This window comes from Apostichopus japonicus, chromosome 16, assembly GCF_037975245.1.
Source record: "Apostichopus japonicus isolate 1M-3 chromosome 16, ASM3797524v1, whole genome shotgun sequence".
Taxonomy (NCBI): domain Eukaryota; kingdom Metazoa; phylum Echinodermata; class Holothuroidea; order Aspidochirotida; family Stichopodidae; genus Apostichopus; species Apostichopus japonicus.
The window spans coordinates 23,068,132-23,092,769 of record NC_092576.1 but is presented as its reverse complement, the minus strand read 5'-3'; the positions used below and the strand labels follow the sequence as shown (position 1 = coordinate 23,092,769).

The window sequence follows — 24,638 nt, the reverse complement described above, 5'->3', positions numbered from 1 at the left end:
TGTGACTCCTCCTTCAGTCTTTGCAGACAATATTTGTCCAAATGAATGAATTGAAGTAAAGTTCAAGCACAATCAATATAACCTATTCATTCTATATTGCAGATTAATATCAATTATTAAATATTATAATATATTAAAGCAAGTGATTCTATTTTCCATTAACCAACCAGCTGTAGCAAGGCAATGTAGTTAATGACTTTATATATGCTTTTTTAACAGGCAATGGAAAGGGCTCTTGAAGTGTTCCAACCATTCCTTTTCCTGAAGATGGATGTTAATATCACTGGTAGGTTAACTGAGGGCAACGACTTGAAGTTAATTGTGTAGTAAACAGATTAGATTAATGACTGCTTCAGTTACGATTGTCGTTGTGTAAGTTACCCGATCTGAAACAGCCTTAACCTTAAACATTGATATCTCCTTTTCCAGTCTCTGAAGATAGTTTTGTAATCGAATCAATTGAACTTAGGTTCAAGCACACTCAAGCCTGTTTGTAGTCACTTGTACTCACTAACATTGTACTCTTGTACAGTTTCAGATTGTGTGGACAATGCTTAATGTGTATTTTACCTAATTACTGGACTAATCAAAATAGGCATGAATGAAACAATTTAAATACTGTGACTCCTCTTTCAGTCTTTGCAGACAATATTCGTCCAAATAAATCAATTGAACTTAAGTTCAAGCACAATCAAGCCATGTTAGTATTAACTTGCGCTCCTAACATTGTACTCTTATACAATTTCAGATTGTGTGGACAATGCTTACTGTGCACGCTATATTGTACTTGTAGAAATTAATCCAGTTCTTTCATTCAGCTATTGCCAGGAACTGCAGATCATGATGTAGGTTAAAGCACAATTAATCTTAGGGTTTTATCTCAACAATAGCCACTGCAACTGTTGCTAAAGTGCACACTTGTTAGGATTGTGTAGAATATGGAACCTGTATATTTTCCTAAATATTATAGATTTTCTAGTGCAGTCAAATCTGGCATAGTAACTCCAAATTTCTTACTGTACCTTCTTCATTGTACACAGGTTTGGATATTGTGGACAATATTACCTATTCATTCTATATTGCAGATGAATATCAATGATTTAATATTATAATATAATAAAGCATGTGATTCTGTTTTCCATTAACCAGCTGTATAAAGGCAATGTAGTTAATGATTTTATATATGCTTTTTCAACAGGCAATGGAAAGGGCTCTGGAAGTGTTCCAACCATTCCTTTGCCTAAAGATGGACGTGAATATTACTGGTAGGTTCACAGACGGCAGTGACTTGAAGTTAATTGTGCAATAAACAGATTAGAAGATTAATGATTGCTTCAGTTACGATTGTCATTGTCTAAGTTACCCGATCTGAAACAGCCTTAACCTTAAACATTAATATCTCCTTTTCCAGTCTCTGGGGACAATCGTTTTGTAAGTGAATCAATTTTACTTAGGTTCAGGCACACTCAAGCCATATTTGCAGTCACTTGTACTCCTAACATTGTACTCTTGTACAGTTTCAGATTGTGTGGATGATGCTTAATGTGTATTTTATCTTGTAGCTGGCCTAATCAAAATAGGCATGAACCAAAAAATTTAAATACTGTGACTCCTCTTTCAGTCTTTGCAGACAATATTTGTCCAAATGAATCAATTGAACTTAAGTCCAAGCACAATCAAACCATGCTAGTATTTACTTGAGCTCCTAACATTGTACTCTTATACAGTCTCAGATTGTGTGGACAATGCTTACTGTGCACGCTATGTTGTACTTGTAGAAATTAATCCAGTTCTTTCATTCAGCTATTGCCAGGAACTGCAGATCATGATATAGGTTAAAGCACAATTAATCTTAGGGTTTTATCTCAACAATAGCCACTGCAACTGTTGCTAAAGTGCACACTTGTTAGGATTGTGTAGAATATGGAACCTGTATATTTTCCTAAATATTATAGATTTTCTAGTGCAGTCAAATCTGGCATAGTAACTCCAAATTTCTTACTGTACCTTCTTCATTGTACACAGGTTTGGATATTGTGGACAATATTACCTATTCATTCTATATTGCAGATGAATATCAATGATTTAATATTATAATATAATAAAGCATGTGATTCTGTTTTCCATTAACCAGCTGTATAAAGGCAATGTAGTTAATGATTTTATATATGCTTTTTCAACAGGCAATGGAAAGGGCTCTGGAAGTGTTCCAACCATTCCTTTGCCTAAAGATGGACGTGAATATTACTGGTAGGTTCACAGACGGCAGTGACTTGAAGTTAATTGTGCAATAAACAGATTAGAAGATTAATGATTGCTTCAGTTACGATTGTCATTGTCTAAGTTACCCGATCTGAAACAGCCTTAACCTTAAACATTAATATCTCCTTTTCCAGTCTCTGGGGACAATCGTTTTGTAAGTGAATCAATTTTACTTAGGTTCAGGCACACTCAAGCCATATTTGCAGTCACTTGTACTCCTAACATTGTACTCTTGTACAGTTTCAGATTGTGTGGATGATGCTTAATGTGTATTTTATCTTGTAGCTGGCCTAATCAAAATAGGCATGAACCAAAAAATTTAAATACTGTGACTCCTCTTTCAGTCTTTGCAGACAATATTTGTCCAAATGAATCAATTGAACTTAAGTCCAAGCACAATCAAACCATGCTAGTATTTACTTGAGCTCCTAACATTGTACTCTTATACAGTCTCAGATTGTGTGGACAATGCTTACTGTGCACGCTATGTTGTACTTGTAGAAATTAATCCAGTTCTTTCATTCAGCTATTGCCAGGAACTGCAGATCATGATATAGGTTAAAGCACAATTAATCTTAGGGTTTTATCTCAACAATAGCCACTGCAACTGTTGCTAAAGTGCACACTTGTTAGGATTGTGTAGAATATGGAACCTGTATATTTTCCTAAATATTATAGATTTTCTAGTGCAGTCAAATCTGGCATAGTAACTCCAAATTTCTTACTGTACCTTCTTCATTGTACACAGGTTTGGATATTGTGGACAATATTACCTATTCATTCTATATTGCAGATGAATATCAATGATTTAATATTATAATATAATAAAGCATGTGATTCTGTTTTCCATTAACCAGCTGTATAAAGGCAATGTAGTTAATGATTTTATATATGCTTTTTCAACAGGCAATGGAAAGGGCTCTGGAAGTGTTCCAACCATTCCTTTGCCTAAAGATGGACGTGAATATTACTGGTAGGTTCACAGACGGCAGTGACTTGAAGTTAATTGTGCAATAAACAGATTAGAAGATTAATGATTGCTTCAGTTACGATTGTCATTGTCTAAGTTACCCGATCTGAAACAGCCTTAACCTTAAACATTAATATCTCCTTTTCCAGTCTCTGGGGACAATCGTTTTGTAAGTGAATCAATTTTACTTAGGTTCAGGCACACTCAAGCCATATTTGCAGTCACTTGTACTCCTAACATTGTACTCTTGTACAGTTTCAGATTGTGTGGATGATGCTTAATGTGTATTTTATCTTGTAGCTGGCCTAATCAAAATAGGCATGAACCAAAAAATTTAAATACTGTGACTCCTCTTTCAGTCTTTGCAGACAATATTTGTCCAAATGAATCAATTGAACTTAAGTCAAAGCACAATCAAACCATGCTAGTATTTACTTGAGCTCCTAACATTGTACTCTTATACAGTCTCAGATTGTGTGGACAATGCTTACTGTGCACGCTATGTTGTACTTGTAGAAATTAATCCAGTTCTTTCATTCAGCTATTGCCAGGAACTGCAGATCATGATATAGGTTAAAGCACAATTAATCTTAGGGTTTTATCTCAACAATAGCCACTGCAACTGTTGCTAAAGTGCACACTTGTTAGGATTGTGTAGAATATGGAACCTGTATATTTTCCTAAATATTATAGATTTTCTAGTGCAGTCAAATCTGGCATAGTAACTCCAAATTTCTTACTGTACCTTCTTCATTGTACACAGGTTTGGATATTGTGGACAATATTACCTATTCATTCTATATTGCAGATGAATATCAATGATTTAATATTATAATATAATAAAGCATGTGATTCTGTTTTCCATTAACCAGCTGTATAAAGGCAATGTAGTTAATGATTTTATATATGCTTTTTCAACAGGCAATGGAAAGGGCTCTGGAAGTGTTCCAACCATTCCTTTGCCTAAAGATGGACGTGAATATTACTGGTAGGTTCACAGACGGCAGTGACTTGAAGTTAATTGTGCAATAAACAGATTAGAAGATTAATGATTGCTTCAGTTACGATTGTCATTGTCTAAGTTACCCGATCTGAAACAGCCTTAACCTTAAACATTAATATCTCCTTTTCCAGTCTCTGGGGACAATCGTTTTGTAAGTGAATCAATTTTACTTAGGTTCAGGCACACTCAAGCCATATTTGCAGTCACTTGTACTCCTAACATTGTACTCTTGTACAGTTTCAGATTGTGTGGATGATGCTTAATGTGTATTTTATCTTGTAGCTGGCCTAATCAAAATAGGCATGAACCAAAAAATTTAAATACTGTGACTCCTCTTTCAGTCTTTGCAGACAATATTTGTCCAAATGAATCAATTGAACTTAAGTCCAAGCACAATCAAACCATGCTAGTATTTACTTGAGCTCCTAACATTGTACTCTTATAGTCTCAGATTGTGTGGACAATGCTTACTGTGCACTTTATCTTTATTTTAGAAATTAATCCAGTTCTTTCATTCAGCTATTGCCAGGAACTGCAGATCATGATATAGGTTAAAGCACAATTAATCTTAGGTTTTTTTCCCAACAATAGCCACTGCAACTGTTGCTAAAGTGCACACATGTTTGGATTGTGTAAAATATAGAACCTGTACATTTTCCTAAATATGATAGATTTTCTAGTGCAGTCAGATATGGCAACTCCACATTTTTTCCTGGACCTCTTCATTGTACACAGGTTTGGATATTGTGGACAATATAACCTATTCATTCTATATTGCAGATGAATATCAATTATTAAATATTATAATATAATAAAGCATGTGATTTTATTTTCCATTAACCAGCTGTGTCAAGTCAATGTAGTTAATGATTTTATAAATGCTTTTTCAACAGGCAATGGAAAGGGCTGTTGAAGTGTTCCAACCATTCCTTTTCCTAAAGATGGACGTTAATATCACTGGTAGGTTAACAGAGGGCAATGACTCAAAGTTAATTGTGTAATAAACAGATTAGAAGATTAAAGACTGCTTCAGTTACGATTGTCATTGTCTAAGTTACCCGATCTGAATCAGCCTTAACCTTAAACATTAATATCTCATTTTCCAGTCTCTGGGGCCAATAGTGAATCAATTGAACTTAGGTTCAAGCACACTCAAGCCATGTATGTAGTCACTTGTACTCCTAACATTGTACTCTTATACAGTTTCAGATTGTGTGGACAATGCTAGCTGTGCACTCTATTTTGCACTTTTAGAAAGTAATCCAGTTCTTACAGTCAGCTATTGCCAGGACCTGCAGATCATGATATAGGTTAAAGCACAATTAATCTTAGGTTTTTGTCTCAACAATACCCACTGCAACTGTTGCTAAAGTGCACACATGTTTGGATTGTGTAGAATATAGAACCTGTACATTTTCCTAAATATGATAGATTTTCTAGTGCAGTCAGATATGGCAACTCCACATTTTTTCCTGGACCTCTTCATTGTACACAGGTTTGGATATTGTGGACAATATAACCTATTCATTCTATATTGCAGATGAATGTCAATTATTAGATATTATAATATAATAAAGCATGTGATTTTATTTTCCATTCACCAGCTGTATCAAGGCAATGCAGTTAATGGCTTTGTATGCTTTTTAAACAGGCAATGGAAAGGGCTCTTGAAGTGTTCCAACCATTCCTTTTCCTGAAGATGGACGTTAATATCACTGGTAGGTTAACAGAGGGCAATGACTCGAAGTTAATTGTGTAATAAACAGATTAGAAGATTAAAGACTGCTTCAGTTATGATTTTCATTGTGTAAGTTACCCGATCTGAATCAGCCTTAACCTTCAACATTAATATCTCATTTTCCAGTCTCTGGGGCCAATAGTCTTGTAAGTGAATCAATTGAACTTAGGCTCAAGCACAATCAAGCCATGTATGTAGTCACTTGTACTCTTGTACAGTTTCAGATTGTGTGGATAATGCTTAATGTGTATTTTACCTTGTAACTGGCCTAAACAAAATAGGCATGAACATAAAAATATAAATACTGTGACTCCTCTTTCAGTCTTTGCAGACAATATTCGTCCAAATGAATCAATTGAACTTAGGTTCAAGCACAATCAAGCCATGTATGTAGTCACTTGTACTCCTAACATTGTACTCTTGTATAGTTTCAGATTGTGTGGACAATGCTTAATGTGTATTTTACCTTGTAACTGGCCTAAACAAAATAGGCATGAACATAAAAATATAAATACTGTGACTCCTCTTTCAGTCTTTGCAGACAATATTTGTCCAAATGAATCAATTGAACTTAGGTTCAAGCACAATCAAGCCATGTATGTAGTCACTTGTACTCCTAACATTGTACTCTTGTACAGTTTCAGATTGTGTGGACAATGCTTAATGTGTATTTTACCTTGTAACTGGTCTAATCAAAATAGGCATGATCGAAAAAAATTAAATACTGTGACTCCTCTTTCAGTCTTTGCAGACAATATTTGTCCAAATGAATCAATTGAACTTAAGTTCAAGCACAATCAATCCATGTTAGTATTTACTTGAGCTCCTAATATTGTACTCTTATACAATTTCAGATTGTGTGGACAATGCTTACAATAGTCTTGTAAGTGAATCAATTGAACTTAGGTTCAAGCACAATCAAGCCATGTATGTAGTCACTTGTACTCCTAACATTGTACTCTTGTACAGTTTCAGATTGTGTGGACAATGCTTAATGTGTATTTTACCTTGTAACTGGTCTAATCAAAATAGGCATGATCGAAAAAAATTAAATACTGTGACTCCTCTTTCAGTCTTTGCAGACAATATTTGTCCAAATGAATCAATTGAACTTAAGTTCAAGCACAATCAATCCATGTTAGTATTTACTTGAGCTCCTAATATTGTACTCTTATACAATTTCAGATTGTGTGGACAATGCTTACAATAGTCTTGTAAGTGAATCAATTGAACTTAGGTTCAAGCACAATCAAGCCATGTATGTAGTCACTTGTACTCCTAACATTGTACTCTTGTACAGTTTCAGATTGTGTGGATAATGCTTAATGTGTATTTTACCTTGTAACTGACCTAAACAAAGTAGGCATGAACATAAAAATATAAATACTGTGACTCCTATTTCAGTTTTTGCAGACAATATTTGTCCAAATGAATCAATTGAACTTAAGTTCAAGCACAATCAAGCCATGTATGTAGTCACTTGTACTCCTAACATTGTACTCTTATACAGTTTCAGATTGTGTGGACAATGCTAACTGTGCACTCTATTTTGCACTTTTAGAAAGTAATCCAGTTCTTACATTCAGCTATTGCCAGGACCTGCAGATCATGATATAGGTTAAGCACAATTAATCTTAGGTTTTTGTCTCAACAATACCCACTGCAACTGTTGCTAAAGTGCACACATGTTTGGATTGTGTAGAATATAGAACCTGTACATTTTCTTAAATATGATTGATTTTCTAGTGGAATCAAACCTGGCATATAGTAACTCCACATTTCTTCTGTACCTTCTTCATTGTACACATGTTTGGATATTGTGGACAATATAACCTATTCATTCTATATTGCAGATGAATATCAATTATTAAATAATATAATATAATAAAGCAAGTGATTCTATTTTCCATTAACCAGCTGTATCAAGGCAATGTAGTTAATGACTTTATATATGCTTTTTCAACAGGCAATGGAAAGGGCTCTTGAAGTGTTCCAACCATTCCTTTTCCTAAAGATGGACATTAATATCACTGGTAGGTTAACAGAGGGCAATGACTTGAAGTTAATTGTGTAACAAACATATTAGAAGATTAATGACTGCTTCAGTTACGATTGTCGTTTTGTAAGTTACCCGATCTGAATCAGCCTTAACCTTAACCATTTATATCTCATTTTCTAGTCTCTGGGGACAATAGTTTTGTAAGTGAATCAATTGAACTTATGTGCAAGCACAATCAAGCCATGTTTGTAGTCATCTGTATTCCTAACATTGTACTCTTGTACAGTTTCAGATTGTGTGGACAATGCTTAATGTGTACTTTACCTTGTAACTGGTCTAATCAAAATAGGCATGAACAAAAAAATTTAAACACTGTGACTCCACCTTCAGTCTTTGAAGACAATATTTGTCCAAATGAATAATTGACCTTACGTTCAAGCACAATCAATCCATGTTAGTATTTACTTGAGCTCCTAATATTGTACTCTTATACAGTTTCAGATTGTGTGGACAATGCTTACTGTGCACTCTATTTTGTACTTTTAGAAATTAATCCAGTTCTTACATTCAGTTATTACCAGGAACTACAGAACATGATATAGGTTAAAGCACAATTAATCTTAGGTTTTTGTCTCAAAAATACCCACTGCAACTGTTGCTAAAGTACACACATGTTTGGATTGTGTAGAATATAGAACCTGTACATTTTCCTAAATATGATCGATTTTCTAGTGCAGTCAGATATGGCGTAGTAACTCCACATTTCTTAATGTACCTTCTTCATTGTGCACAGGTTTGGATATTGTGGACAATATAACCTATTCATTCTGTATTGCAGATTAATATCAATCAATTATTAAATATTATAATATAATAAAGAAGGTGATTCTATATTTTGGGGACTGAGGGTTTGAACTTAAGTCACACAAAGGGACGCCCATGGTGGGGTACTCAAAAGTGACTGGTAGTACATGACTGAGGTAGCGGTCAAAAGATGTCTATGTGTGTGTCAGTGTTAGTTTAATCTAGGCTATAATCCAGTGTTCAATATCCATATCTTAACAAGTGTATCAATGGTCCATAAGCCCATACTAGGCAAATTAATATATGTCTAACTCATTTTAGAAGAGATGGCTTTTGGAAGACCAGGATAGGTACAAGAGCTGTAGAAGAATATAAAAATGCATTGCTAGCATTATTTTGAGGTTGCAAGTTCAAAAAGAGAAAGGCTGGTGTAAAGGTACTGAAAAGCACCCACGACTTTACCTCATACCAATATGGGCTAACCAGAATGAAAACATTTCATGTTGATTTGATTAACACGGAACACTCCGAGTATGTAATGATCATGAAGCAAGATCAGTAATTGCCATGTGAAGTTATTGGTCATACAAACTTGTAACCTAAACAATGCAAGCCCCACATCATGAATTCACAACTTTTCATTGTTACACACATCACTGTGTGTAGGCTACCTACCAATCACAAACTCACATTTGATGAAACTGTGATTTATGATTGTCTAGGTATTACAATTTTGACTATTTTCACATTTGACCCTGTGACCTCATTAATATTCATTATATGAGCACAAAAATCAATATGGGTTATCAACTAATTATGTCTAAGCTCAAATATGTGTTTAATATTGAAAACTAGTCTTTGAATTAAAAAATTCCAAATTTGACTTCATATTTTAGACAAAAACCAAGCACACCTTACATTATTCTTGGTATACGGGAACTGATTTCATGTTGTGGTCCTGGTGTGTGATAATTTGAAGTGGCAACTCAAGTTAATGCCTATGTCTGAGCTTGAATATGTGTTTTGTATTGAAAGCAAGTCTTTGAATTAAAATTTTGCAACTTGGAAATCATATTTCAGACAAAAAACTAGCACACCTAAAATTATTCTTAGTGAACAGTACAGTGTGTTGGGTACTATTTTATGTTGTAGTCCTGGTATATGATAGTTTGAAGTGACAACTCAAGTTAATGTCTATGTCTGAGCTTGCATATATGTGTTTTGTATTGAAAGCAAGTCTTTGAATTAAAATTTTCCAACCTTTACTTTATATTTCACACAAAAAACTAGCAGACCTGACATTATTCTTAGTATATACAGTACAGGTACATACAGTTCATACAGAACATATACAGTACAATATAGTGTGTTGGGTACTGATTTCATGTTGTACAGTACAGTACATACGGTGACATCCCTATGTTCCGACGTCTCTATGTTCCGACGTCTCTTTGTTCCGACGTCTCTTTGTTCCGACGTCTCTTTGTTCCGACAATTTGTTTGGACTTTATAATTTTTTTTGACCAAAATTTTTACGGACCCAATTTTTTGGGGGAGACTCAATCTTTTTGGATGCTCCAAAAAAAAAAAGGGCCCAAAGTTTGTTATGACCCAAAAAGTGCTTGTGACCGAAAATTGCTTGTGACCCGCAATTTAATTGTTTGTACTCAAATTTTTTGGGACCAAAATTAGTTTGGTCAAAAAAAATTTTGGTCCGAAAAAAGTTGGTTCAAAAAAAATATGGTCATAAAAAAATTTGGTCTAAAATAATTTTGGACCAATGAAAATTGAGCCCGAAAAATTGTCGGAACATTGAGAAGTCGGAACATAGAGATGTCTGAACAGAGACGTCAGAACATAGAGATGTAACCGTACATACAGTATACAGTACACTACATACAGTATACTATGTGTGTTGGGTACCGATTTCATGTTGTAGTCCTGGGTATGTGATAATTTCAAGTGACAACTCAAGTTAATGTCTATGTCTGAGCTTGAATATACATGTGTTTTGTATTGAAAGCAAGTCTTTGAATTCAAATTTCCCAATTTTTACTTCATATTTTACACAAAAAAATAGCAGACCTTACACAAGGCCTATTCTTAGTATATACAGTACAGTACATACAGTACAGTATATACAGTATATAGTATAGTGTGTTGGGTACTGATTTCATTTTGAAGCCATGGTATGTGTTAATTTGAAGTGACAACTCAAGTTAATGTCTATGTCTGGGCTTAAATATACATGTCTTTTGTATTGAAAGCAAGTCTTTGAATTAAAATTTTCAAATTTTCACTTCATATTTCACAGAAAAAACTAGCTGACCTTACATAAGGCCTATTCTTAGTATATACAGTACAGTACATACAGTACAGTATATACAGTATATAGTATAGTGTGTTGGGTACTGATTTCATTTTGAAGTCATGGTATGTGATCATTTCAAGTGACAACTCAAGTTAATGTCTTTGTCTGAGCTTAAATATACATGTGTTTTGTATTGAAAGCAAGTCTTTGAATTCAAATTTTCCAATTTTATTTCATATTTCACAGAAAAAAACTAGCTGACCTTACATTAGGCCTATTCTTAGTATATACAGTACAGTACATACAGTACAGTATATACAGTATATAGTATAGTGTGTTGGGTACTGATTTCATTTTGAAGTCATGGTATGTGTTAATTTGAAGTGACAACTCAAGTTAATGTTTATGTCTGGGCTTAAATATACATGTGTTTTGTATTGAATGCAAGACTTTGAATTAAAATTTTCCAATATTTTATTTCATATTTCACACGAAAAAATAGCACACCTTACATAAGGCCTATTCTTGGTATATACAGTACAGTACAGTACATACAGTACAGTATATACAGTATATAGTATAGTGTGTTGGGAACTGATTTCATTTTGAAGTCATGGTATGTGATAATTTCAAGTGACAACTCAAGTTAATGTCTTTGTCTGAGCTTAAATATACATGTGTTTTGTATTGAAAGCAAGTCTTTGAATTAAAATTTTCCAATTTTCACTTCATATTTCACAGAAAAAAACTAGCTGACCTTACATTAGGCCTATTCTTAGTATATACAGTACAGTACATACAGTACAGTATATACAGTATATAGTATAGTGTGTTGGGTACTGATTTCATTGTGAAGTCATGGTATGTGTTAATTTGAAGTGACAACTCAATTTAATGTTTATGTCTGGGCTTAAATATACATGTGTTTTGTATTGAAAGCAAGACTTTGAATTAAAATTTTCCAATATTTTATTTCATATTTCACACGAAAAAATAGCACACCTTACATAAGGCCTATTCTTAGTATATACAGTACAGTACAGTACATACAGTACAGTATATACAGTATATAGTATAGTGTGTTGGGTACTGATTTCATTTTGAAGTCATGGTATGTGATAATTTCAAGTGACAACTCAAGTTAATGTCTTTGTCTGAGCTTAAATATACATGTGTTTTGTATTGAAAGCAAGTCTTTGAATTCAAATTTTCCAATTTTCACTTCATATTTCAGAGAAAAAAACTAGCTGACCTTACATTAGGCCTATTCTTAGTATATACAGTACAGTACATACAGTACAGTATATACAGTATATAGTATAGTGTGTTGGGTACTGATTTCATTTTGAAGTCATGGTATGTGATAATTTCAAGTGACAACTCAAGTTAATGTCTATGTCTGGGCTTAAATATACATTTCTTTTGTATTGAAAGCAAGTCTTTGAATTAAAATTTTCAAATTTTCACTTCATATTTCACAGAAAAAAACTAGCAGACCTTACATAAGGCCTATTCTTAGTATATACAGTACAGTACATACAGTACACTATATACAGTATATAGTATAGTGTGTTGGGTACTGATTTCATTTTGAAGTCATGGTATGTGATAATTTCAAGTGACAACTCAAGTTAATGTCTTTGTCTGAGCTTAAATATACATGTGTTTTGTATTGAAAGCAAGTCTTTGAATTCAAATTTTCCAATATTTTATTTCATATTTCACACGAAAAAATAGCACACCTTACATAAGGCCTATTCTTAGTATATACAGTACAGTACAGTACATACAGTACAGTATATACAGTATATAGTATAGTGTGTTGGGTACTGATTTCATTTTGAAGTCATGGTATGTGATAATTTCAAGTGACAACTCAAGTTAATGTCTATGTCTGGGCTTAAATATACATGTCTTTTGTATTGAAAGCAAGTCTTTGAATTAAAATTTTCAAATTTTCACTTCATATTTCACAGAAAAAAACTAGCAGACCTTACATAAGGCCTTTTCTTAGTATATACAGTACAGTACAGTACATACAGGACAGTATATACAGTATATAGTATAGTGTGTTGGGTACTGATTTCATTTTGAAGTCATGGTATGTGATAATTTCAAGTGACAACTCAAGTTAATGTCTTTGTCTGAGCTTAAATAAACATGTGTTTTGTATTGAAAGCAAGTCTTTGAATTCAAATTTTCCAATATTTTATTTCATATTTCACACGAAAAAATAGCACACCTTACATAAGGCCTATTCTTAGTATATACAGTACAGTACAGTACATACAGTACAGTATATACAGTATATAGTATAGTGTGTTGGGTACTGATTTCATTTTGAAGTCATGGTATGTGATAATTTCAAGTGACAACTCAAGTTAATGTCTTTGTCTGAGCTTAAATATACATGTGTTTTGTATTGAAAGCAAGTCTTTGAATTCAAATTTTCCAATTTTCACTTCATATTTCACAGAAAAAAACTAGCTGACCTTACATTAGGCCTATTCTTAGTATATACAGTACAGTACATACAGTACAGTATATACAGTATATAGTATAGTGTGTTGGGTACTGATTTCATTTTGAAGTCATGGTATGTGTTAATTTGAAGTGACAACTCAAGTTACTGTTTATGTCTGGGCTTAAATATACATGTCTTTTGTATTGAAAGCAAGTCTTTGAATTAAAATTTTCCAATATTTTATTTCATATTTCACACGAAAAAATAGCACACCTTACATAAGGCCTATTCTTAGTATATACAGTACAGTACATACAGTACAGTATATACAGTATATAGTATAGTGTGTTGGGTACTGATTTCATTTTGAAGTCATGGTATGTGTTAATTTGAAGTGACAACTCAAGTTAATGTCTATGTCTGGGCTTAAATATACATGTCTTTTGTATTGAAAGCAAGTCTTTGAATTAAAATTTTCAAATTTTCACTTCATATTTCATAGTAAAAAACTAGCAGACCTTACATAAGGCCTATTCTTAGTATATACAGTACAGTACAGTACATACAGTACAGTATATACAGTATATAGTATAGTGTGGTGGGTACTGATTTCATTTTGAAGTCATGGTATGTGATAATTTCAAGTGACAACTCAAGTTAATGTCTATGTCTGGGCTTAAATATACATTTCTTTTGTATTGAAAGCAAGTCTTTGAATTCAAATTTTCCAATTTTCACTTCATATTTCACAGAAAAAAACTAGCTGACCTTACATAAGGCCTATTCTTAGTATATACAGTACAGTACATACAGTACAGTACATACAGTACAGTATATACAGTATATAGTATAGTGTGTTGGGTACTGATTTCATTTTGAAGTCATGGTATGTGTTAATTTGAAGTGACAACTAAATTTAATGTTTATGTCTGGGCTTAAATATACATGTGTTTTGTATTGAAAGCAAGACTTTGAATTCAAATTTTCCAATATTTTATTTCATATTTTACACGAAAAAATAGCACACCTTACATAAGGCCTATTCTTAGTATATACAGTACAGTACAGTACATACAGTACAGTATATACAGTATATAGTATAGTGTGTTGGGTACTGATTTCATTTTGAAGTCATGGTATGTGATAATTTCAAGTGACAACTCAAGTTAATGTCTTTGTCTGAGCTTAAATATACATGTGTTTTGTATTGAAAGCAAGTCTTTGAATTCAAATTTTCCAATTTTCACTTCATATTTTAGAGAAAAAAACTAGCTGACCTTACATTAGGCCTATTCTTAGTATATACAGTACAGTACATACAGTACAGTATATACAGTATATAGTATAGTGTGTTGGGTACTGATTTCATTTTGAAGTCATGGTATGTGATAATTTCAAGTGACAACTCAAGTTAATGTCTATGTCTGGGCTTAAATAAACATTTCTTTTGTATTGAAAGCAAGTCTTTGAATTAAAATTTTCAAATTTTCACTTCATATTTCACAGAAAAAAACTAGCAGACCTTACATAAGGCCTATTCTTAGTATATACAGTACAGTACATACAGTACACTATATACAGTATATAGTATAGTGTGTTGGGTACTGATTTCATTTTGAAGTCATGGTATGTGATAATTTCAAGTGACAACTCAAGTTAATGTCTTTGTCTGAGCTTAAATATACATGTGTTTTGTATTGAAAGCAAGTCTTTGAATTCAAATTTTCCAATATTTTATTTCATATTTCACACGAAAAAATAGCACACCTTACATAAGGCCTATTCTTAGTATATACAGTACAGTACAGTACATACAGTACAGTATATACAGTATATAGTATAGTGTGTTGGGTACTGATTTCATTTTGAAGTCATGGTATGTGATAATTTCAAGTGACAACTCAAGTTAATGTCTATGTCTGGGCTTAAATATACATGTCTTTTGTATTGAAAGCAAGTCTTTGAATTCAAATGTTCAAATTTTCACTTCATATTTCACAGAAAAAAACTAGCAGACCTTACATAAGGCCTTTTCTTAGTATATACAGTACAGTACAGTACATACAGGACAGTATATACAGTATATAGTATAGTGTGTTGGGTACTGATTTCATTTTGAAGTCATGGTATGTGATAATTTCAAGTGGCAACTCAAGTTAATGTCTTTGTCTGAGCTTAAATAAACATGTGTTTTGTATTGAAAGCAAGTCTTTGAATTCAAATTTTCCAATATTTTATTTCATATTTCACACGAAAAAATAGCACACCTTACATTAGGCCTATTCTTAGTATATACAGTACAGTACAGTACATACAGTACAGTATATACAGTATATAGTATAGTGTGTTGGGTACTGATTTCATTTTGAAGTCAGGGTATGTGATAATTTCAAGTGACAACTCAAGTTAATGTCTTTGTCTGGGCTTAAATATACATGTCTTTTGTATTGAAAGCAAGTCTTTGAATTCAAATTTTCAAATTCACTTCATATTTCACAGAAAAAAACTAGCAGACCTTACATAAGGCCTATTCTTAGTATATACAGTACAGTACAGTACATACAGTACAGTATATACAGTATATAGTATAGTGTGTTGGGTACTGATTTCATTTTGAAGTCATGGTATGTGATAATTTCAAGTGACAACTCAAGTTAATGTCTATGTCTGGGCTTAAATATACATGTGTTTTGTATTGAAAGCAAGTCTTTGAATTCAAATTTTCCAATTTTCACTTCATATTTCACAGAAAAAAACTAGCTGACCTTACATTAGGCCTATCTTAGTATATACAGTACAGTACATACAGTACAGTATATACAGTATATAGTATAGTGTGTTGGGTACTGATTTCATTTTGAAGTCATGGTATGTGTTAATTTCAAGTGACAACTCAAGTTAATGTCTATGTCTGGGCTTAAATATACATGTCTTTTGTATTGAAAGCAAGTCTTTGAATTCAAATTTTCAAATTTTCACTTCATATTTCACAGAAAAAAACTAGCTGACCTTACATTAGGCCTATTCTTAGTATATACAGTACAGTACATACAGTACAGTATATAGTATAGTGTGTTGGGTACTGATTTCATTTTGAAGTCATGGTATGTGTTAATTTGAAGTGACAACTCAAGTTAATGTTTATGTCTGGGCTTAAATATACATGTGTTTTGTATTGAAAGCAAGTCTTTGAATTAAAATTTTCAAATTTTCACTTCATATTTCACAGAAAAAACCAGCAGACCTTACATTAGGCCTATTCTTAGTATATACAGTACAGTACATACAGTACAGTATATACAGTATATAGTATAGTGTGTCGGGTACTGATTTCATTTTGAAGTCATGGTATGTGATAATTTCAAGTGACAACTCAAGTAATGTCTATGTCTGGGCTTAAATATACATGTGTTTTGTATTGAATGCAAGTGTTTGAATTCAAATTTTCCAATTTTCACTTCATATTTCACAGAAAAAACTAGCAGACCTTACATTAGGCCTATTCTTAGTATATACAGTACAGTACATACAGGACAGTATATACAGTATATAGTATAGTGTGTTGGGTACTGATTTCATTTTGAAGTCATGGTATGTGTTAATTTGAAGTGACAACTCAAGTTAATGTCTATGTCTGGGCTTAAATATACATGTCTTTTGTATTGAATGCAAGTCTTTGAATTCAAATTTTCAAATTTTCACTTCATATTTCACAGAAAAAACTTGCAGACCTTACATTAGGCCTATTCTACAGTACAGTACATACAGTACAGTGTATACAGTATATAGTATAGTGTGTTGGGTACTGATTTCATTTTGAAGTCATGGTATGTGTTAATTTCAAGTGACAACTCAAGTTAATGTTTTGTATTGAAAGCAAGTCTTTGAATTAAAATTTTCCAATTTTCACTTCATATTTCACACGAAAAAATAGCACACCTTACATAAGGCCTATTCTTAGTATATACAGTACAGTACATACAGTACAATATATACAGTATATAGTATGGTGTGTTGGGTACTGATTTCATTTTGAAGTCATTGTATGTGTTAATTTCAAGTGACAACTCAAGTTAATGTTTTGTATTGAAAGCAAGTCTTTGAATTAAAAGTTTCCAATTTTTTATTTCATATTTCACACGAAAAAATAGCACACCTTACATAAGGCCTATTCTTAGTATATACAGTACAGTACATACAGTACAGTATATACAGTATATAGTATAGTGTGTTGGGTACTGATTTCATTTTGAAGTCATGGTATGTGTTAATTTCAAGTGACAACTCAAGTTAATGTCTATGTCTGGGCTTAAATATACATGTGTTTTGTATTGAATGCAAGTCTTTGAATTCAAATTTTCACTTCATATTTCACAGAAAAAACTAGCAGACCTTACATTAGGCCTATTCTACAGTACAGTACATACAGTACAGTGTATACAGTATATAGTATAGTGTGTTGGGTACTGATTTCATTTTGAAGTCATGGTATGTGTTAATTTCAAGTGACAACTCAAGTTAATGTTTTGTATTGAAAGCAAGTCTTTGAATTAAAATTTTCCAATTTTCACTTCATATTTCACACGAAAAAATAGCACACCTTACATAAGGCCTATTCTTAGTATATACAGTACAGTACATACAGTACAATATATACAGTATATAGTATGGTGTGTTGGGTACTGGTTTCATTTTGAAGTCATTGTATGTGTTAATTTCAAGTGACAACTCAAGTTAATGTTTTGTATTGAAAGCAAGTCTTTGAATTAAAAGTTTCCAATTTTTTATTTCATATTTCACACGAAAAAATAGCACACCTTACATAAGGCCTATTCTTAGTATATACAGTACAGTACATACAGTACAGTATATACAGTATATAGTATAGTGTGTTGGGTACTGATTTCATTTTGAAGTCATGGTATGTGATAATTTCAAGTGACAACTCAAGTTAATGTCTTTGTCTGAGGTTTAATATACATGTGTTTTGTATTGAAAGCAAGTCTTTGAATTCAAATTTTCAAATTTTCACTTCATATTTCACAGAAAAAAACTAGCTGACCTTACATTAGGCCTATTCTTAGTATATACAGTACAGTACATACAGTACAGTATATACAGTATATAGTATAGTGTGTTGGGTACTGATTTCATTTTGAAGTCATGGTATGTGTTAATTTGAAGTGACAACTCAAGTTAATGTCTTTGTCTGGGCTTAAATATACATGTGTTTTGTATTGAAAGCAAGACTTTGAATTAAAATTTTCCAATATTTTATTTCATATTTTACACGAAAAAATAGCACACCTTACATAAGGCCTATTCTTAGTGTATACAGTAAAGTACAGTACATACAGTACAGTATATACAGTATATAGTATAGTGTGTTGGGAACTGATTTCATTTTGAAGTCATGGTATGTGATAATTTCAAGTGACAACTCAAGTTAATGTCTTTGTCTGACCTTAAATATACATGTGTTTTGTATTGAAAGCAAGTCTTTGAATTCAAAGTTTCAAATTTTCACTTCATATTTCACAGAAAAAAACTAGCTGACCTTACATTAGGCCTATTCTTAGTATATACAGTACAGTACATACAGTACAGTATATACAGTATATAGTATAGTGTGTTGGGTACTGATTTCATTTTGAAGTCATGGTATGTGATAATTTCAAGTGACAACTCAAGTTAATGTCTATGTCTGGGCTTAAATATACATGTGTTTTGTATTGAAAGCAAGTCTTTGAATTAAAATTTTCAATTTTCACTTCATATTTCACAGAAAAAACCAGCAGACCTTACATTAGGCCTATTCTTAGTATATACAGTACAGTACATACAGTACAGTATATACAGTATATAGTATAGTGTGTTGGGTACTGATTTCATTTTGAAGTCATGGTATGTGATAATTTCAAGTGACAACTCAAGTTAATGTCTATGTCTGAGCTTAAATATACATGTGTTTTGTATTGAATGCAAGTGTTTGAATTCAAATTTTCACTTCATATTTTACAGAAAAAACTAGCAGACCTTACATTAGGCCTATTCTTAGTATATACAGTACAGTACATACAGTACAGTATATACAGTATAGTGTGTTGGGTACTGATTTCATTTTGAAGTCATGGTATGTGTTAATTTGAAGTGACAATTCAAGTTAATGTCTATGTCTGGGCTTAAATATACATGTCTTTTGTATTGAATGCAAGTGTTTGAATTCAAATTTTCAAATTTTCACTTCATATTTCACAGAAAAAACTAGCAGACCTTACATTAGGCCTATTCTACAGTACAGTACATACAGTACAGTGTATACAGTATATAGTATAGTGTGTTGGGTACTGATTTCATTTTGAAGTCATGGTATGTGTTAATTTGAAGTGACAACTCAAGTTAATGTCTATGTCTGAGCTTAAATATACATGTGTTTTGTATTGAATGCAAGTGTTTGAATTCAAATTTTCACTTCATATTTTACAGAAAAAACTAGCAGACCTTACATTAGGCCTATTCTTAGTATATACAGTACAGTACATACAGTACAGTATATACAGTATATAGTATAGTGTGTTGGGTACTGATTTCATTTTGAAGTCATGGTATGTGTTAATTTGAAGTGACAACTCAAGTTAATGTCTATGTCTGGGCTTAAATATACATGTGTTTTGTATTGAAAGCAAGACTTTGAATTAAAATTTTCCAATATTTTATTTCATATTTCACACGAAAAAATAGCACACCTTACATAAGGCCTATTCTTAGTGTATACAGTAAAGTACAGTACATACAGTACAGTATATACAGTATATAGTATAGTGTGTTGGGAACTGATTTCATTTTGAAGTCATGGTATGTGATAATTTCAAGTGACAACTCAAGTTAATGTCTTTGTCTGAGCTTAAATATACATGTGTTTTGTATTGAAAGCAAGTCTTTGAATTCAAATTTTCAAATTTTCACTACATATTTCACAGAAAAAAACTAGCTGACCTTACATTAGGCCTATTCTTAGTATATACAGTACAGTACAGTACATACAGTATATAGTATAGTGTGTTGGGTACTGATTTCATTTTGAAGTCATGGTATGTGTTAATTTGAAGTGACAACTCAAGTTAATGTTTATGTCTGGGCTTAAATATACATGTGTTTTGTATTGAAAGCAAGTCTTTGAATTAAAATTTTCAAATTTTCACTTCATATTTCACAGAAAAAACCAGCAGACCTTACATTAGGCCTATTCTTAGTATATACAGTACAGTACATACAGTACAGTATATACAGTATATAGTATAGTGTGTCGGGTACTGATTTCATTTTGAAGTCATGGTATGTGATAATTTCAAGTGACAACTCAAGTAATGTCTATGTCTGGGCTTAAATATACATGTGTTTTGTATTGAATGCAAGTGTTTGAATTCAAATTTTCCAATTTTCACTTCATATTTCACAGAAAAAACTAGCAGACCTTACATTAGGCCTATTCTTAGTATATACAGTACAGTACATACAGGACAGTATATACAGTATATAGTATAGTGTGTTGGGTACTGATTTCATTTTGAAGTCATGGTATGTGTTAATTTGAAGTGACAACTCAAGTTAATGTCTATGTCTGGGCTTAAATATACATGTCTTTTGTATTGAATGCAAGTCTTTGAATTCAAATTTTCAAATTTTCACTTCATATTTCACAGAAAAAACTTGCAGACCTTACATTAGGCCTATTCTACAGTACAGTACATACAGTACAGTGTATACAGTATATAGTATAGTGTGTTGGGTACTGATTTCATTTTGAAGTCATGGTATGTGTTAATTTCAAGTGACAACTCAAGTTAATGTTTTGTATTGAAAGCAAGTCTTTGAATTAAAATTTTCCAATTTTCACTTCATATTTCACACGAAAAAATAGCACACCTTACATAAGGCCTATTCTTAGTATATACAGTACAGTACATACAGTACAATATATACAGTATATAGTATGGTGTGTTGGGTACTGATTTCATTTTGAAGTCATTGTATGTGTTAATTTCAAGTGACAACTCAAGTTAATGTTTTGTATTGAAAGCAAGTCTTTGAATTAAAAGTTTCCAATTTTTTATTTCATATTTCACACGAAAAAATAGCACACCTTACATAAGGCCTATTCTTAGTATATACAGTACAGTACATACAGTACAGTATATACAGTATATAGTATAGTGTGTTGGGTACTGATTTCATTTTGAAGTCATGGTATGTGTTAATTTCAAGTGACAACTCAAGTTAATGTCTATGTCTGGGCTTAAATATACATGTGTTTTGTATTGAATGCAAGTCTTTGAATTCAAATTTTCACTTCATATTTCACAGAAAAAACTAGCAGACCTTACATTAGGCCTATTCTACAGTACAGTACATACAGTACAGTGTATACAGTATATAGTATAGTGTGTTGGGTACTGATTTCATTTTGAAGTCATGGTATGTGTTAATTTCAAGTGACAACTCAAGTTAATGTTTTGTATTGAAAGCAAGTCTTTGAATTAAAATTTTCCAATTTTCACTTCATATTTCACACGAAAAAATAGCACACCTTACATAAGGCCTATTCTTAGTATATACAGTACAGTACATACAGTACAATATATACAGTATATAGTATGGTGTGTTGGGTACTGGTTTCATTTTGAAGTCATTGTATGTGTTAATTTCAAGTGACAACTCAAGTTAATGTTTTGTATTGAAAGCAAGTCTTTGAATTAAAAGTTTCCAATTTTTTATTTCATATTTCACACGAAAAAATAGCACACCTTACATAAGGCCTATTCTTAGTATATACAGTACAGTACATACAGTACAGTATATACAGTATATAGTATAGTGTGTTGGGTACTGATTTCATTTTGAAGTCATGGTATGTGATAATTTCAAGTGACAACTCAAGTTAATGTCTTTGTCTGAGGTTTAATATACATGTGTTTTGTATTGAAAGCAAGTCTTTGAATTCAAATTTTCAAATTTTCACTTCATATTTCACAGAAAAAAACTAGCTGACCTTACATTAGGCCTATTCTTAGTATATACAGTACAGTACATACAGTACAGTATATACAGTATATAGTATAGTGTGTTGGGTACTGATTTCATTTTGAAGTCATGGTATGTGTTAATTTGAAGTGACAACTCAAGTTAATGTCTTTGTCTGGGCTTAAATATACATGTGTTTTGTATTGAAAGCAAGACTTTGAATTAAAATTTTCCAATATTTTATTTCATATTTTACACGAAAAAATAGCACACCTTACATAAGGCCTATTCTTAGTTTATACAGTAAAGTACAGTACATACAGTACAGTATATACAGTATATAGTATAGTGTGTTGGGAACTGATTTCATTTTGAAGTCATGGTATGTGATAATTTCAAGTGACAACTCAAGTTAATGTCTTTGTCTGAGCTTAAATATACATGTGTTTTGTATTGAAAGCAAGTCTTTGAATTCAAAGTTTCAAATTTTCACTTCATATTTCACAGAAAAAATCTAGCTGACCTTACATTAGGCCTATTCTTAGTATATACAGTAGAGTACATACAGTACAGTATATACAGTATATAGTATAGTGTGTTGGGTACTGATTTCATTTTGAAGTCATGGTATGTGATAATTTCAAGTGACAACTCAAGTTAATGTCTATGTCTGGGCTTAAATATACATGTGTTTTGTATTGAAAGCAAGTCTTTGAATTAAAATTTTCAAATTTTCACTTCATATTTCACAGAAAAAACCAGCAGACCTTACATTAGGCCTATTCTTAGTATATACAGTACAGTACATACAGTACAGTATATACAGTATATAGTATAGTGTGTTGGGTACTGATTTCATTTTGAAGTCATGGTATGTGATAATTTCAAGTGACAACTCAAGTTAATGTCTATGTCTGAGCTTAAATATACATGTGTTTTGTATTGAATGCAAGTGTTTGAATTCAAATTTTCACTTCATATTTTACAGAAAAGACTAGCAGACCTTACATTAGGCCTATTCTTAGTATATACAGTACAGTACATACAGTACAGTATATACAGTATATAGTATAGTGTGTTGGGTACTGATTTCATTTTGAAGTCATGGTATGTGTTAATTTGAAGTGACAATTCAAGTTAATGTCTATGTCTGGGCTTAAATATACATGTCTTTTGTATTGAATGCAAGTGTTTGAATTCAAATTTTCAAATTTTCACTTCATATTTCACAGAAAAAACTAGCAGACCTTACATTAGGCCTATTCTACAGTACAGTACATACAGTACAGTGTATACAGTATATAGTATAGTGTGTTGGGTACTGATTTCATTTTAAAGTCATGGTATGTGTTAATTTCAAGTGACAACTCAAGTTAATGTTTTGTATTGAAAGCAAGTCTTTGAATTAAAATTTTCCAATTTTCACTTCATATTTCACACGAAAAAATAGCACACCTTACATAAGGCCTATTCTTAGTATATACAGTACAGTACATACAGTACAATATATACAGTATATAGTATGGTGTGTTGGGTACTGATTTCATTTTGAAGTCATTTTATGTGTTAATTTGAAGTGACAACTCAAGTTAATGTTTTGTATTGAAAGCAAGTCTTTGAATTAAAAGTTTCCAATTTATTATTTCATATTTCACACGAAAAAATAGCACACCTTACATAAGGCCTATTCTTAGTATATACAGTACAGTACATACAGTACAGTATATACAGTATATAGTATAGTGTGTTGGGTACTGATTTCATTTTGAAGTCATGATATGTGATAATTTCAAGTGACAACTCAAGTTAATGTCTTTGTCTGAGCTTAAATATACATGTGTTTTGTATTGAAAGCAAAGTCTTTGAATTAAAATTTCCAATTTTCACTTCATTTTTCACAGAAAAAACCAGCAGACCTTACATTAGGCCTATTCTTAGTATATACCAGTACAGTACATACAGTACACTATATACAGTATATAGTATTGTGTGTTGGGTACCGATTTCATGTTGTAGTCCTGGGTATGTGAAAATTTCAAGTGACAACTCAAGTTAATGTCTATGTC

At 32.0% G+C, this 24,638-nt stretch overlaps 1 protein-coding gene across 4 annotated transcripts in view; it reads left to right on the top strand.

The window, feature by feature from the left end:
• Positions 1 to 24,638, top strand: part of LOC139982892 (uncharacterized) — a 40,979-nt gene that overhangs the window by 10,339 nt on the left and 6,002 nt on the right. For 2 of the 4 annotated variants that reach the window (XR_011798417.1, XR_011798416.1), the window contains 3 exons: positions 5,129 to 5,195; positions 5,887 to 5,953; positions 7,940 to 8,010. Coding sequence is in view for 1 of the 4 variants with exons in the window: in XM_071996048.1 (XP_071852149.1) it covers positions 6,828 to 6,856; positions 7,940 to 8,006 (96 nt within the window). In the remaining 3 variants the exon portion in view is untranslated. Of the gene's footprint in view, positions 1 to 219; positions 287 to 5,128; positions 5,196 to 5,886; positions 5,954 to 6,827; positions 6,857 to 7,939; positions 8,011 to 24,638 lie in introns of those variants that run through there. The other 2 variants (XR_011798415.1, XM_071996048.1) reach the window with 2 other exon arrangements.